A 16,988-nucleotide genomic window follows, 5' to 3' on the forward strand; every position below is an offset into this window, starting at 1 on the left:
GCAAAACAAAGCAACCCCATGCAGCTCGTGAGACAGACATATAAAGACAGACAGACATAGAGGCATAGAAAGACAAACAGACCTGAAAAGACATTTTATTACTACATATACAGCAGTGTGCAAATGTATTAGAACACCACAGGATTTGTCATTTATATCCTTTATATACCTACCTGCATGAGAAGTAATCAGTGAGATAGAAGCAATAGGCACTCTTATTAGACCACTTTGTGCTTTTAATTAGCTTTTCTAATGTCACATAAACCCTTGATGAAATATATTCTCGTAATGCACAGCAGCCCGTGTTTGTGTGTGTGTGTATATATATATATATATATATATATATATATATATTATGATGATGCGTATGTACCATGTAGGACCCTGATGATAGCCACATACTCTGCATCATAGGAAAGGTGACAATTGCTTAATGAAATAATTAATGGGCAAATGCTGATCAGATGCAACTGATCAAGTTGGGGAATAAAAAGGTCAAAGTTTTGTGTGGTGGGTTGAAGTGGAGAAAGAAGCGAAAACTGAACAGTGGAAAAGTGTGTTTGACAAAGAAGGATTTTCTGATAATGAAACAAAGGTACGGGTTTTGACAACGAAAGTGCTGGATGCTGATTTGGATTAGTTTGTTTGTGGAGTTGGTTTAAACAGGGGAACAGGCTTATCCTGCCCTGTGTTATATAGGAGTACAATTAACCTGTTTAGTTAATGCCCAAAGAAAGGCGAGGCTTTGTTTTGTGCTTTGTTTGTTTGTGAACTCAGTTTGTTAATAAACGTACGCCACGGTGTTTAAAGAGTCCTTCCAGTGTATCGTGTGTAATTAAAGGGACAGACACTTATCTGAAGAACAGCACAGACTGAAAAGGTCTAAATACATTACATTTGGTACCAGAAGTGAGGCCATGTTTGTTGAGTGAGAACCCATCAACATGAAAGAGTTACTTAAAACAGTTCTACAAGCCACGGCAGCCTAGCAGCATGCCATCGCGGCTTTACAGAAAAAATGAAAAAAAAAATGAACCAAGCAGATGACGTAGAAGCTTATCTTTTGGCTTTTGAAAGGACTGCAGAGCGAGTCTTGGCCACCTGAACAGTGGGCAGGCATTGTTGCACCTTTTTTGAGTGGAGAGGCTCAAAAAGCCTATTTCGAATTGGAGCCAAAAGAAGCGGCTAATTATAGTCTTCTGAAAGCAGAGATTTTGGCCAGAGCAGTGGTCACCGCAGCTGTGAGGACAACGCTTCCACTCTTGGAAACATGAAGATGGAAAAGCACCAAGGTCACAGCTATTTGACTTAATTCACTTAGCCCATTGGTGGCTTCAACCCGAGGTGAATAGCTCAGTGCGGGTTGTGGAAGTACTGGTTCTGGACCATTTTCTAAGAAGCCTTCCAGTGGGCTTACGAAAATGAGCGGCACAGGGCAGTCCAAACATTGCAGATGAACTAATCGCCCTGGTCGAACGCCAACTCACTGGCCTGGAAATTGCACAGCCCTCACCCCGTTCTGCCAAAAGCAACAAGCCAGAAAAAACACACCGGGCAGGGGAGAATAAATTGTTTGATGAAATGCAGAGTTTGCCATACAACAGAGTGCAATGTTTTAAATGTGATGGTTGGGGGCATAGTGCCAGAAATTGTCCCAAAAGGGGGAATGTAGAGCCAATGCACTGTCATGTGGTTACTACGGTAAATAACTTACTTTCCTGTGGTTCACCAAAAACAGAGTATGTGGTTCCTGTTAAAATAGGGGATAGAGGGTAGTTTTGTTTTGTTTATGTAAACTGTGACGCACTGCTGTAAAAAAGCTGCATTCATAGTTATGCCTGTGCAGGTTATGCCGCTATGCTTCGGAGAGAAATCGGTTCAAAGTTGTCCCCATTTTTTTTTTTTGTTTTGATTTGTTTTTTACTGAAAAGATGAAATTCAAAAGATATGTGTCCAGGTCTTTTTCAGGTAGCTAATGAAATTCTGTTGTTTCTCAGTAAATGTTTTTATTGTATTTTCATTTTCTTGCTCTTTTACAAATGTTTGTTTAAATTCTTCTGTTATTGGTGTGAAGCTCTTTTTTTCGAATTGTCCATATCTTTGTTTTGAATGCAGCCTACTGTCCGCTTTACAGTGTTTGTTGTAATTAGTGATAAATATTATTGGAAAAATAACAACCTCTGATGGTTTAAACAGCATCACATGACCGTGCGCTTCACACTGAATAAATCACTACGCACCACTGCATTCTAAATTCCATGACAAACTGCCATTTTATTTGTTATTAGTTACAAAACCACTGCCAAAAATGAGTGACATTTCACCTATTTCCTTTAATGTATTTAGGGATGAAACTCCACATAACTGGTACAACACCAACTTTCTGAGTGAAGACAGCAGTCCACCTGAAAAAATAAATAAATTAAATAAGTGCACCAGCAAGAGTAGACACATAACAGTAGATGAGGAACAGCTAAATAAATAGAAGAAAACAAAGATTGAAAAAAGCATGGGCTGGTTAATGTAAAAGAAAAAAATATGGACATTCATTTTATAGAAATAAGTCCAACAACATAAGGGAATTTAATGCCAGTGCAAGAAGTTCAACTGGGTATTCAGTCTCCAGTTTTATAACGCTGAGCTGGACTAAATGGATATTTTAACAGTAGAAGTTTTAACATCTCTGCTGACAGTGAGTATAAACCCAACAAGAACGTATTCCTGTCAGTCATGAAAACTTTTAGAAAGGCAAGTAAAGACAAGGCCAGACACCACCCCCCGAATTACCGGCCTGGATTTGAAGCGTCTGCAGGAAACTGAGGCACTGTCCCCTGACACCGCGGTCGGATTGGTGCGTAAAGTCTGGTTCGATCGTCGGCTTAATCTGGCATGACTAGGACTTGAGGGTATAGGACAACTAACAAAAACATCTTTTGAGATCCAAAAGGATGAAAAACTGACTTGAATACAGTATGTGTGCCTCGCATATAATGAACACACAAACTGGCCCCATAATTCCAGGACACTTTAAGACAGGTCAGGTTTTTAAACTCACCTCTAAATCACAAATTAATATACGTTAAATTAACAAGTAAAGAGGGTGTGAATTGCCTAAGCAGGTTCAATAAATGTGTTGAATTGTTTAATTGCGGTGGCGATTCTATCTGAAGAGCATCATAAGAACATGTATTAAACTTGCATTACTTGAAATGCTACATGGTAAACAATATCTATTAAAATAGTGCAAATCCGTAGTTATAGAAAATGTTGCATTCACTCACACTTTTTCATTTATCCTTGTGGTTAAGGTTCTATTTATTTAATATTTCTTCCTGCTTCACACAGTCCCGCCCCAATCAGATAAATACAGCAAATCAGCAAGCTGTAGAGGTCTGACTGATGGAAATGATCCTCACAGGAAGTAATTCCAGCCCCGGACAGGTGTGTGCATTTGGTAACTAATAAGCAAAACAATTAGATTCCTTTAGCGACAGTTCAAGCAATTCACACTCACCTTACATGTTCAATAAAATCAATTCATTTGAGAGGTGAGCTGAAACACCTGACCCGTCTTAACGTGTCCCAGAATTAATAATTACAGTCCTCATAACAGAAAATACTAGGATCACAACAAAACAAAACTTTGATCACTAAACTTAACATTACCTTGCAAGTTTGGCCCAGTGTTTGGAAAACATGAAGCTCTCCTGCATCTACCCTGACTCCCCAAATCTGAAGCAGCACTTTGTTGATCCTGTATTTAAGTTAATCCCTACTGTCCCACACATCACTTGCCATTTTAGAAACTCACAAGCAAGTCCATAGCGCATAGTTATTAAAGGTTTTTTTGCATAGAACTGTCTGTCTGACTTTCTCACTGCAGCATAAAATTCTCGGAGAAATCCGTTGATTGTGAACGTCGTATTTATTTACATCGTTGAGTTGGATTTGTTAAATTTTAAGAAGTCAGAAAACACTGAAAGCGACGTTTTTATGACGATTTTAGTGTTTGCAGCATCTTTTTTTATAGTATATTTCGTAATTCATTTTCTGTCACAAAATCGCTGTCCTGGAGGTAACATTTTGCTCGGTGTGATGATATATATATATATATGTGTGTGTGTGTGTGTTTCTCATGTAGCATTGCATTTTGGGGGATTTTTTTTCATTCTCAACCTGAGCTTCCTTTTCAATATGATTTTAATCTACTATTTCAATTTCTGTCTTGCAGTTTTAACTACTGTAGCCTGCTTCGGAGCGCTTGGAGGTGAGTGGTCAACTTATATACAGTACAGGAGCAGTGTATTGCATGTGTTTCCACATGAGCAGAGACTTCTGTCCCAAGAAGCAAAACTCAAACTGGTCTTTCTATTGCACGGCAATGGGTACATTTCACAGAAACCGTGAAAAAAATACAACCTCAGTCATACAATCTCCATTACTTCAACATTTCTGTTGGGATGTGAGAAAATGGAGGTAATGTGCTCAAGAGGAACTCTGTGATTACTTTCTTTTTTCACTTCACCTACAGCTTTCACAATAAATCATCTAACAGGAGGCTACAAACAGAAAGGGGTTTCAGCTAAAGCATGGGTTTAGAAAATAAAGTTTAATGATTTCTATGTTTGATATTACGAGCTGCAGTCTGACCAAAACCATAAAAACAATTAAATATAAACTGTTCCTGAGACTATTTGTAACCGTAACTAGCTACATGTAGCAGATTACACATCAATTTGAAATGTCTATGTGAGACTAGGAGTGTATGATAAATGTTTGGTGAAGATTTGTGTAAAATGAAGCCAGTTATCGTGTTTACCATGTTGAGTGTGACAGACAGCTATGGACAGACGGACATGGTCAGGCAAAACTGTGAAAGAGAAAGACCTGACATTGCCAGTACAGGTATGTTTCAGTCGAAACGCAACAAAACAGTTCAAAAGGCCTTTCCTGTTGGGCATGTCTGTTTGGCAGACTCAGGAGAATATATAACAATTGTAATATTGTATAACGGCAACTTACTGCAGAAGAATATGTACAATAGTAAAACAAAAAAGCAAATTAAGCCCAGTGTTTACAAAAATTACAGTCGTATCCTCCAACTCCAAGGCCTGGTATTCATTTTAAACAATACGACATTCAATTAAAACTACGTGCATTTTGTTTTAAATCGCACGATCTGAAGGAGCATAAAATCCATGCTTCTTTTTTCTGCACTTATTTCTGGTTATTTGGAATCCCTTGGCAAAAATTGAACATTGAGAATACTTCACAGCCAGTTTAATCAAACACTGTGTTGGCCCAGCCCAGAGGATGAAAACATGTCAACTTTGCAAGAGCATGGTGATGTATTATGGTTTTAATGTTCAAACTGCATTCAAAAAGCAGTGCAATGCGTCAGAGTAAGGGGACACTTTTTTTTGGGAGTTGTGGCAATGTGCCCCACCCCTGTGTGTATTTTTGTGTTTTATGTTGTATGTTGCGTGTGTTAATGTTGGTGTATAGATATGGCTGCACAGGATATAAATGGGTGTGTGCAGCACGAGTTATTTAAAATGTATAATTGTATTTAGGCATGGGGATTGCACTTCACTTCACGTGCATTTAAAGTATTTAATATGTGAGCACGGGGTTGCACATAATTAGTTCACGTGCTGGGATTCAAGTGAATAATTAATTAGTAATTGAATCCCGGCACAACAGTATATATAGATGCATGATTCACTCACTCGGGGTTGTGTGTTCGGTGAGTGGAGAACGGGTGTGAAGAGGAGAAAGGAAAATAAAGTAAATAATAAGTGTTTGAACTCACCGTGTTTGTTTGTCTGTCTGTCCACTGTTTGTTTAGTGTTAATCTGTTTTGTTTTTCTATTTATTTTGGCCTCAAGTGCCGTGTCCTGTTTTCTGTTTAAAATATTTTATTTGTTTCATTAAACCTACTGAGCGCAGCCATTGCGTTTTCAGTTTCAACCCCAGTACAGTATGTCTGAGTGACAGCTAGCCTGTCACAGGGATAAACTATCGGACCTGTAAATATTCCCCTTTAAGTCCATTAATAAAACCAGTCATTTCTAATATTTTATTTCAGAGGGTCACCAAAGGCCTGTGCTGAGCCGGATCCCTCCAGAGGGAGATGCATTCGAAGGAGACACAGTTACTCTGGTGTGTCAGGTCGAAGGGAATCCAGAGGAATGGGAATATCTCTGGTATAAAGACAGAATTCTTGATCGCAAGACTGAGACACCCCCTATAAATACAAGTTACATAATATCTCCTGCTTCCCTGTCTGATAATGGGGAGTACCGATGCCTTGCTAGAAGAAAGGATGATCGGACTACACACTATTACAGCACCTCTATTGGGTTACAAGTATCTGGTAAGTCATTTCCTCAAAACGTACAAAAACTAATTTCCACTAAAGAATATTGACTGAGATCATAGAACCCATTTAACCCTATAGTGCCTGAATTATGTAAATGAGAACACTCTCTTTTCATCAATACAAGTCATTTATGATTTAAAATAATAATAATAATGATTCAATTCCTTTTTTTACATTTTTACAAGTTGTATATATGTTATTTTGAAATGTTCATGCTGGTGTGGTTTTTTGCTTGGGCAGGGTGTGCTACATTTAGCAGTGTAGTGTTAATGTAATTGCCCTGTCGTTTACTAGGTCAATAGAACTCTATTGTCCAGGGTTTGGAGGGTTGGAGGCAAAACTAGCAACTGCTGCCTGTTTCAGTTTATCCATGACACAAAAATTGGAAACACCTGCTATATGTGGCACACACTTGCAAGTCGTTGTGTAAAAGTACTTATTGCCTCTCCCTGTGTTGTCGATACAGAGCTGTTTACTAGGCCTTCTATGACAGCTCCTCTTTGGAACCCAGTCTGGGAGCGCGAGTCCTTCACTCTTCAGTGTCAGGTTCAGTTAAATAACAGAAGGAAAGTGACAGACATCCGATACCTGTTTATCAAAGACGGGAAGGAGCTGGAGTCCGCTGGACCACCGGGGAACTACACAACCCCAGCAGCAAGGGCTGAGGATGCTGGGAGATACGAGTGTCAGCTGGAGGCAGGAGGGGTTAGGAAAGCAAGTGATTCAGTGCAGGTTAATGTGAGAGGTGAGTCACAACCCTGTTAAACTGATACAAGAGGTATATTGCACACAATTAAAGGATATAGAGTAAAAATCAAAGGAGGTTATGAAGATGTTGTGTACTGGTGAGACCACACTTAAGCTGAGGGAACACGAAGCAACTTTTGCAGGAAGACTGGCTTGAAACCTGGTTCCAGGAGTCTGGGAGACCTAGTTTGGGGCAACTTTGCTGTATCAAACCCCAAGTCTCACCTGGTGTGCCATGCAGTGGCCTGAAACCTAGTCTCCTGAGAGCAAGTTCCAAGCCACAAACCATAAAATAGTCAGAGGAATACAAAAAAAAATAAAATAATGAATTTTAAGTCACTTAATCTTTCATTTTACAAAACCTAATACCAGATCAAAACGATAAACAATACGTCCAATGATTAGCAAGGAAAGAGTTCAAATCTTACCTTAATCCATTAAGTCCTGCTGTGCACCAGAGTTCAGCTCCTCCTCCCCAGCCTCCGCCTTCTTTCTGGCTTCATCTAACGGGGAAGGGCAGCTTTTCTGCCCCCCTGACGATGGCTTCCATAGGTCAGCCTCTCCACTTATCCTTGAGCTAATTTATGGGCAAAGGGTCCTCAAAAGGTGAGACCAAGGGCCAGAGAATGTAGTGTAAAATATGTATAATGTAGAAGTGTAGTCTAGTGTATGTTTTAATAAATAATCTGTGGCATGAGTTTCCTGACTGAACCGTATTTCTCCGATCCCCCCAGCGGGTGTGCCGAGGACTACCCTGACCGCGGAGCCCCCGTGGGGAGAGATGTTTGTGGGAGAGAGAGTGTCTCTTACCTGCCTGGTGGAGGGGGATTCTGCAGGCTGGAAGTATTTTTGGTACAAAGACAGCCAGACCACTCACTTGCCCCAGCCTGAGAACAGCAGTGACACTGGAGCCAGATACACGATCAGTGCTGCTGCTGTGTCCCACAGTGGAGAGTACTGGTGCCGAGCTGCAAGGGGGGCTGCCTACTTTCATTCAGATTATAGTAAAGCTGCCAGGCTGAAAGTCTCTGGTGAGGAATTGAATAGATTGTTACGTTCTTACAATTTAATGGATTAAGCTTGTACTTAATGTATGATATAACCCTAACTCTAAAACCTAACCCAAACCCTAAGCCTAACCCAAACCCAAACCCTAAACCTTAACCACAACCCTAGCCCTTTTCTGGTACAATTGTGTACTTGCATTGTGCAAAATGATTTACACATTAAGTACATTGTAACTATGCATAATAACATTGTAATTATGTGTAAGTACACATGTATTTATTGAGTAACTACTATGTAAATACACAGTAATTAGAGACACTTAATGTAAAGTGTTACATAGAAATCAACCAATAACAGTTCAGGGTTTGTCAGAATCCCAGTATATCCTACTCCATGTATTGATGTCATTCTGTGAACAGAATAAATGACGTAGTTTTAAAGTTGATACATCGTGTGTCGGGTGCCTCTGATTCTAGCAAAAATCATTTTCATTGCAATTCTTGGTCCTCTCCCCCAAACTGCACAAGATGACATCTTTTATAACTGTAAGTAACACCCTACACACAACGTATTACCTTAGAAAACACATCCGTCCCGTATACACCTCCACACCCCCCACTCCCCCATTATATATCCCAAGTTCATATTAAATAAGATCCCATCTAGTCATCTAGTAATTGCAACATGAATCCTTGTAGATTCATATTTCCTTGTATAGCCAAAGCTTGAGGTTCAAGGTAGACAATTGTTCCTGCCAGTACCAGGACAGTCCAGTAGGGGGCAGGTAGATACAACCCACAAGAGCCTTCACCAGTGAAGGGGACCCAAGAAGAGTATGCACAGCAGACAGTTGTTTGATCCTGTAATTAGCTATGTATATACATGCCTAAACACATTGACACCTGCTGGCATTTAACTCAGGTGGGATCTGGGAAGCACATTTTAGGCTCTGATCAGGTATTGGCTTTAATTTTTCAGATGCAAGTGTGATTCTGCAGACTCCTCCACAGCCACTAACTGAAGGAGACAAGTTGACTCTGCTGTGTCGTGCTCGGGACACTAAGGTTGATCCTAAACACATCACGTTTGAGTATTATAAGAACAGTGAGACTCTGGAGTTCCAGCCCAGCACAGGAGTGACCATCCCAGCTGTGATGAAGAAAGATGCAGGTTTATACAAGTGCTTCGCTTACTCCAAGGGTCGTGTGCTGGGTGAATCTGAGGTGGAGGTGTCTGTCAGAAGTAAGTTATTTCTAAGACTTGCTTGTGATCTTGGATGGCTCTCATAAGAGTTAGTGCAGTTGGGTAATGGGATAATGTATTTGCTTTTTAGAGCAAGTTTGTGTCCAGCCGCTTATAAAGCTGAGGGAACACAAAGCCACTTTTTCAGGAACAGTGGCTTGAAACCTGGTTCCGGGAGACCTAGTCTGAGGTTGCTGTATCAAACACCTAGTCTCCCCTGGTGTGCCGTGCCGGGGCCTGAAACCTGGTCTCCTGAAACCAAGTTCCATTCCACAGCTTAACACTGATGATACACGGCTGGGCTAGGCGTGCTACTAGAATAATTATAATGTACAGTTAATGACAGGCTAATAATCATAGTACCGACTGTGCTAATAATCATAGTACTAACTGTGCTAATAATCATAGTACTGACTATGCTGTGGAGGAGGTGTGGTCCAGTGGTTAAAGAAAAGGGCTTGTAACCAGGAGGTCCCCAGTTCAAATCCCAGCTCAGCCACTGACTCATTGTGTGACCCTGAGCAAGTCACTTAACCTCCTTGTGCTCCGTCTTTCAGATGAGATGTGTTTGTAAGTGACTCTGCAGCTGATGCATAGTTCACAAACCCTAGTCTCTGTAAGTCACCTTGGATAAAGGTGTCTGCTAAATAAACAAATAATAATGCTAATAATCATAATACCAACTATGTCAACCTGGTTAGATAGAGGTGAGAGATCACCTAGAATAGTAAATGATTATTACCACAACACTTTACATTTTATATAATAGAAATATTAAGTACTTCCACAGTTTATTTTATTGTGAAACAAGTCTGTTCCGTTTCAACACATTTTTGATGTGGCAGCCTCCTTTCTGCACTCAACACATGTATTATAGGAAGTGGAGCAACATGACCTCTGGACACCTTTGCTCCTCGCAGATAATTGGTTCCTGGAGTATGACATAGAAGCACAAATCAAGTCACGTATGTCATGTGAAGACCATGCGCGTATTCGCTCCTGTCTTACTCAGGCAGATGCAGAAAAGCTGATTCATGCCTTTGTTTTGTTTTTAATCGTATTGACTATTGTAATGCTTTGCTTGCTGGTGTCTCAAAAAACTCTCTTAAAAAAATGACAATATATCGAAAATTCAGCGGCTAGAATTTTAACTAAAACCAAATTCACTGATCATATTCCTCCAGTCTTAGCCACGCTGCATTGGCTCCCAGTGGAGTTCAGAGTAAAATTTAAAATCCTATTGCTTACTTTTAAGGCTCTGCATGGGTTAGTGCCAAGCTATATCTGCGAGCTTCTGGTACCATATACCCCAATGATTCCGGTCTACTCAAGGTACCAATAACTAAGGGGTGATCTTTCAGGGACAGATCCTTTTCATGTCGAGCCCCAAGGCTGTGGAACGTCCTCCCGGAGGTCATAAGGGATAGAGACTCTGTAACCACTTTGAAATTGAAGTTGAAATTCACATTTTTATTCAATGGCTTTTATTGCATGAACAAATTGTTATGTTTTTTTTTTTTTTAAATGTTCAACGCTTTGAGATGCACATGAAAGGCGCTATATAAAATAAAGATTATTATTATTAGTAGTAGTAGTAGTATTATATTATGTGGCTACTCTTATTTGGATCTTGCTGTATTAAAGGTTCACAGTGTGTCGTGTCTTGTGATAGATTTCTTCGCCAGGGTAACACTGACAGCCTCTCCAGGCCCTGCAGTGATGGAGGGAGAGCCAGTTAACCTGACCTGTGAGGTGGAGAGAAACACGTACCTCAGCCCTCCAGTCAACTACACATTTCTCAGAGACGGTGCGCCCCTAGCGGCGAGTAGCGGCACTGCACAGTATTTCATAACAGCGATGAATAAAACACACACGGGGAGATACAGCTGCACTGTGGAGACATGGCCAGGAATCAGGAAGCAGAGTGCTGCTGTGAAAATCGAACTTGCAAGTAAGGCTGTGCATTAAAATAGCCTCAAGACTTTCATTGATGGAAAGATGCAAAATGAAGCCTTCTGTTAAATCTAGTCTAAACTGCCTAAATTCCCCACTGTAGCTGGACAATTGATATTGGTGGGTTTCTCATTATGTAATGTTTAACCAAAAAGTGTTTATACAATAAAAAGCTGTCCTTAGAAACAATCATTATAACAAAGTAGTCTTTCTTATAAAAAAAGTATGATAACTGGGAGCAATTATAATTCAAATACTGTATACAATGTCAAAAACCATACCAGATAGACACAAAAGACTTTGACTTACCTTTTCAATCCATTTGAAAAAGCACAAGCTACGCAGGTAAGTTTGCTCTATAATGTTCTACTGTATATAGGGAGGCTTGGTGTTCCAGTGGTTAAGGAAAGGGGCTTGTTACCAGGAGGGTCCGGGTTCAACCACTGACTCACTGTGTGTGACCCTGAGCAAGTCACTTAACCTTGTGCTCCGTCCTTCAGATGAGACGTAAAAACTAGGTCCTATTGTAAGTGACTCTGCAGCAGCAGTTGTGATGCATAGTTCACTCCCCTAGTCTCTGTAAGTCGTTTTGTATAAAAGCATCTGCTAAATGATAATAAATAATAGTAATTTAAGTATATGAATTTGCGTCTGAGATTCACTAAAACTCTGTCTTTGCTTGCAGACCCTTGGTGGCGGTCGATTGCAATTGAAGTCGCGAGATGGACTCCTTTCTTGATCCTCCTCGCTGCGCTGGCGCTGTTCAAATGCAGAAATCACAGGAATGCAGAAGAGACTCACAGGACAAACACACTGTAGCCCTGTGCAGATGAACTGGTAACATTTTACATGAAATGTCTCTAATTACTGTGTATTTACATGATTTCTTACTTGACCACCTTGACTCCCCTCCGATTGCCCCTCCTGCTCTCTCTTCCTTCTCTCCTCTCTCCATTACTGTTGTCTCCAGCCTATTGTTGAAATCAACTACTGCCACGTGCTCCTTGGACCCGTGGCCAACAAATCTCATCTGTCTCTATGCTTCTGATCTTGCTCCTTCCATTATGCACACTCTTAACCTGTCCTTGGTTTCAGGCCTGGTTCCTGCTGCCCTCAAGACTGCCCGAGTAACACCAGTGCTCAAAAACCCTCCCTTAACTCGACTGTCTTATCTAACTTCCATCCCATATCCAATCTTCCTTTTCTCTACAAAACTCTTGAAAGGGCTATAGCCAGCCAGCTGATGAAACATCTCACAGACAACAACCTGCTTGAATCTCTGCAGTCTGGCTTCCGGCCTCATCACAGTACCAAAACTGCTCTGCTCTGGATTGTAAATGATCTTCTGCTTAATGCTGATGCTGCTGCTCCCTCTGTCCTTGTCCTCCTTGACCTAACTGCTGCTTTTGATACCATAGATCATAGCATTCTTCTTGACCGCCTTCAGAAGTATGCTGAGATCTCTGGAACCTGTCTCTCCTGGCTGTCCTCTTACCTATGTGGACGCATGTTTGTTTTCTATGATGGAAGCAGTGCTGACACAAACCCGATCACTTGAGGTGTCCCTTAAGGGTCTGTTCTTGGGCCTCTTCTCTTCAACATCTACATGCTTCCTTTAGGTCACCTTATCCGCCAACATAGCCTCATGTTTCACTCTTTTGCAGATGTCACCCAGCTCTACCTAAAACTAGACCCTGGATGTCCCTATGCCATGGTCCGGCTCTCAGCTTCCATCCAAGACACCGAGGCCTGGATTTCTGCTGATTTTCTTCAGCTCAACATTAACAAATCTGAACTTCTTCTAGTAGGATTGAAAGCTCAACTCAAGAATCTCAATTTTGCTTCCTTGAACCTTGGAAACTGTCTGCTGCTGCCTTCCCCCACTGTACGAAGCCTTGGTGTACTTCTGGATAGTAACCTCTCCTTAGATGCCCAAATCTCCTCTCTGTAGTCAAATCCTCTGAAACATCTCAAATGTCCATCCCTACCTTTCCCTCCCGGATACAGAGATATTCTGTCATGCATTCATCTCCTCTCGACTCGACTACTGCAACTCTCTCTACGGTGGTCTTCCGTCACGCGCCATAAACCGATTGCAACTGGTTCAAAATGCCGCTGCTAGGATCCTTACCAGATGTAAAAAAACATGATCACATTACCTCCTGTCTTTCCCAGCTGCACTGGCTATCTGTAAAGTTCAGAATTACTTTCAAAATTCTCCTGCTTGCCTATAAGGCCTTTCATCTTATTTGTATGATTCTGTATGACACATGCATCCACAATGTTTAGAATTCACATCTTAGCCTTTTATTTAATGTATTATGCCTGTATTTAATGTATTTGCATTGTTTTTTACTGTTTGTATTTAATGTACTATGCCCTGTATTTCACTGTATTTAATGTATTATGCATTGTTCCTCTCTATCTTGTAAAGCGCTTTGTGATGGTGGTCCACTATGATAGGTGTTATATAAAATAAATATTGATTGATTGATTGATTGATTGATAGTAGTTATTTAGTAAATACACGTGTACTTACATATAATTACAATTTTAGTATGCATAGTTACAATTTATCATGCAATACAAATCTTTTTGCATGATAAATTGTATCAGAAAAGGGTTATGGTTAGGGTTAGGGTTAGAGTTAGGTTTTTATCATGCAACAAAATGTACACATCAAGTACAATGTAACTATGTATAATAACATTGTAATTATCTGCAAGTACACATGTATTTACTAAGTAACTACTATGTAAATGCACAGTAATTAGACACTTGATGTAAAGTGTTAACAATGAAACCTGCTGAATAATGTTACGTTAACATATTGAATTACATACCGCTTTGTAGTTTTCCATATTTTCCATATTGACAAAAATTGTAAAATGTGACATTTCGAAATCTAACATGAAATACTGTACTACTATTAGACTCTGGTAGATTTATCTGGTAGTTTCTTTGATTATATGATGTTAAATAAAATATTTAAATGATGTTGATACAGTTTTATTTTTTATTTTTATTATGTCTCCTAAAATTCTAGGTGATGCAAAACTTTTGGCCAGAGCTGCACAGTACTGGTAAACATTACTAAGGGCCATATTAAAAAACTGAAAACTGATTTAAGGAATGATTAAATGAAAACACAGCTATTGTCAAGCACTTAAGCAAATATTTATTTCCATTGAAAACTATCTATAAACATAAAAGGCAAAAGGAAAGGGTCTCCTCCATCAACTTCCATACATCAAAGAAGCAATATGGAGCTCTACTGACAAAAAATGTTCCTTATCAAAAAAAAAATAGGTGACTCGCCTTAAAGAGTGAGTAGCAGGGTTCAAAAAAATATAGCGTAATCATCCCCACGTGTTTCTACAACTGTTTAATTAACGTACCTGTATTTTTTTTTTTCATTGTTGACATCCTGACAACTTTTTACACTCTAAATCACTACAGGAAGAGTGATTAAAAAAAAAAGTGCTCTGGCTTTTCTGTTCCATACCACATCATGGATCGTTATCGCTGTGTTACCTTTTTGACAATGTGGACAATAATCGTGACACTATCAGTGCACTAGAGAGAAAAGAGCTTTAAAACGTATCAGCAAAAAATGTTGTCAGGATGTTAACAATGAAAAGAGAAATGACAGGGGACACTGGGTGGCGGTGGTTTGGGCGCGAGGTCCAGTGGTCACTGTGAGAGGGGGGCGCTCCCCTGTAGTGACCCCCTCTGTTTTTACAGTGTTCAAGCAGACACCCTTTAGGCCCTGCAATAATAAAGTGCCTGAGCATTCACTGAGCGTGTCAGTTGTTCTTCCTTTCTCTGTTGCTTATTACATCAGTGTGATCGCTTCCAGGGAGTCTGTGTAAGGGCTATCCATTACTCCTGTCTCATCACAATAAATTATATATATATATATATATATATATATATATATATATATATATATATATATATATAAACGATTATTGATAGATTAAGCACGTATAGGGGAAACTGGAAAGTCATGTGGCCAAGAACTGGAATATACCAGGGTTGCTGCAAACCTTTAATTGTGCTTCAAGTTGTGTTAACAGGATAATAACTGCTGTAAAGTGTGCATGAATCGCAGAGCACGGTTGTCGACCCTTATACAACTTTACAATAGTAAAATCACAGCAAAGTGTAATAACGCATTGAGAATGCAAGGTAAAGCATATGCACGCACAGTAAAGACTAAAGAGGTATTATTATTTATTTCTTAGCAAACGCCCTTATCCAGGACGACTTACGATTGTTATAAGATAACACATTATTTTTACATACAATTACCCATTTATACAGTTGGGTTTTTACTGGAGCAATCTAGGTAAAGTACCTTGCTCAATGGTACAGCAGCAGTGTCCCCCACCTGGGATTGAACCCACGACCCTCCGGTCAAGAGTCCAGAGCCCTAAGCACTACTCCACACTGCTGCCCTGGGAAAGTATATTAAAAATCATGGTAAACCACTGTAAAAGCATAGTTTAACCATGGGAAAAGAATGGAACCGTGAACATGCAAATGTACCGTGGTAAACTGTTATAAGGGTGAGCTCAGGCAAGACCCTTTTACATGTAATTGGTATGGGTGCTGTCTTGGCACAAAAGGTAGACGGAATAGAACACATACGGTATCTTAGTAAAAAGATGCTTCCTCGGGAGCGCAACTACTCTGTGGTCAAAAAGGAGTGTTTGGCCATTAAATGGGCTACTCACTCTTTACTATATTACCTGCTGGGACATTCATTTGATCTTGTCACAGACCACGCCCCACTCAAGTGGTTAAACACAATGAAGGACAGTAATGCCGGGGTAACTCGTGGTAATTGGCGTTGCAACCCTTCATGTACCACATGGTACACCGTGTGGGGAAAGACCACCAAAATGCAGATTATTTTTCCTGGGAGGGGGGAGTAATGGGAAAGATAGATTCAGCCAAGTGTTCCTTCGGCTCCATGAGCGGTGGAATATGTGACAGAAATACAATGATTCTTGGTTGTAAATCCCCCTCCTGACCTGTGAGGGCACTAAGCAGCAAGAACAGAGTACCTTGGACGGACTGGGCTGAAAGTTCTTTCCCAGGGTTCAAGGGAAGTCGGCCAGCTAAAAAGGGGACGGAACTCCGTTGCATTAAAGCATTGACCCGGAAGGGAAATGATGTGGCAGTCGCGGATTGGAGGGGCGGCTGCACTCGTTTACGAAGGGGTCATGTGTGACGGCAAAGGGGACAGAGATGCAATCTGTTCCTTCACTTTGGTTTTTGTTTCTAACCTGGAAGGACTGTGAGAGACACTGTGAAAATATACGTATCGTGATTGTTTTGTTTGTTTGTCTGTAATTGTCTTGTTTGTAATTACTAGACGGCTAACACGTTCCGGTGCTGTCGCCAAGGGCCAGCACCAAAGCAGGAACAGCACTGCAATACTGTCACTGATAAACTTGTATCACCCACCACGAGCACTACTGCACGCACCCAGGACTGGTGACTGTGTTGGTATATTGTGGGACAGATATATTTGTGTTTATCATTTGGGACTGCAACCCTGTTGTTATTTACTCTGTGCAATACACATTGTTGTGTATTGCCAGGGTCTTATTATTTGGTCACCAGACCTGGATAAAAATAACCTTTC

The 16,988-nt window shown here is 40.4% G+C and overlaps 1 protein-coding gene across 1 annotated transcript; it reads left to right on the forward strand.

Moving 5' to 3' along the window:
- Positions 1-4,820: 4,820 nt before the first annotated feature.
- LOC117397992 (Fc receptor-like protein 5) lies at positions 4,821-14,301 on the forward strand. Its single transcript, XM_034912916.2, has 8 exons — positions 4,821-4,905; positions 6,089-6,376; positions 6,849-7,127; positions 7,864-8,160; positions 9,116-9,379; positions 11,052-11,330; positions 12,018-12,169; positions 12,997-14,301. Exons 1-7 carry the CDS (start codon positions 4,821-4,823, stop codon positions 12,149-12,151), a joined length of 1,626 nt encoding a protein of 541 aa, XP_034768807.2. The 3' UTR covers positions 12,152-12,169; positions 12,997-14,301.
- Positions 14,302-16,988: the final 2,687 nt, after the last annotated feature.

The sequence above is a fragment of the Acipenser ruthenus genome, chromosome 54, assembly GCF_902713425.1.
Source record: "Acipenser ruthenus chromosome 54, fAciRut3.2 maternal haplotype, whole genome shotgun sequence".
Classification (NCBI taxonomy): Eukaryota; Metazoa; Chordata; class Actinopteri; order Acipenseriformes; family Acipenseridae; genus Acipenser; species Acipenser ruthenus.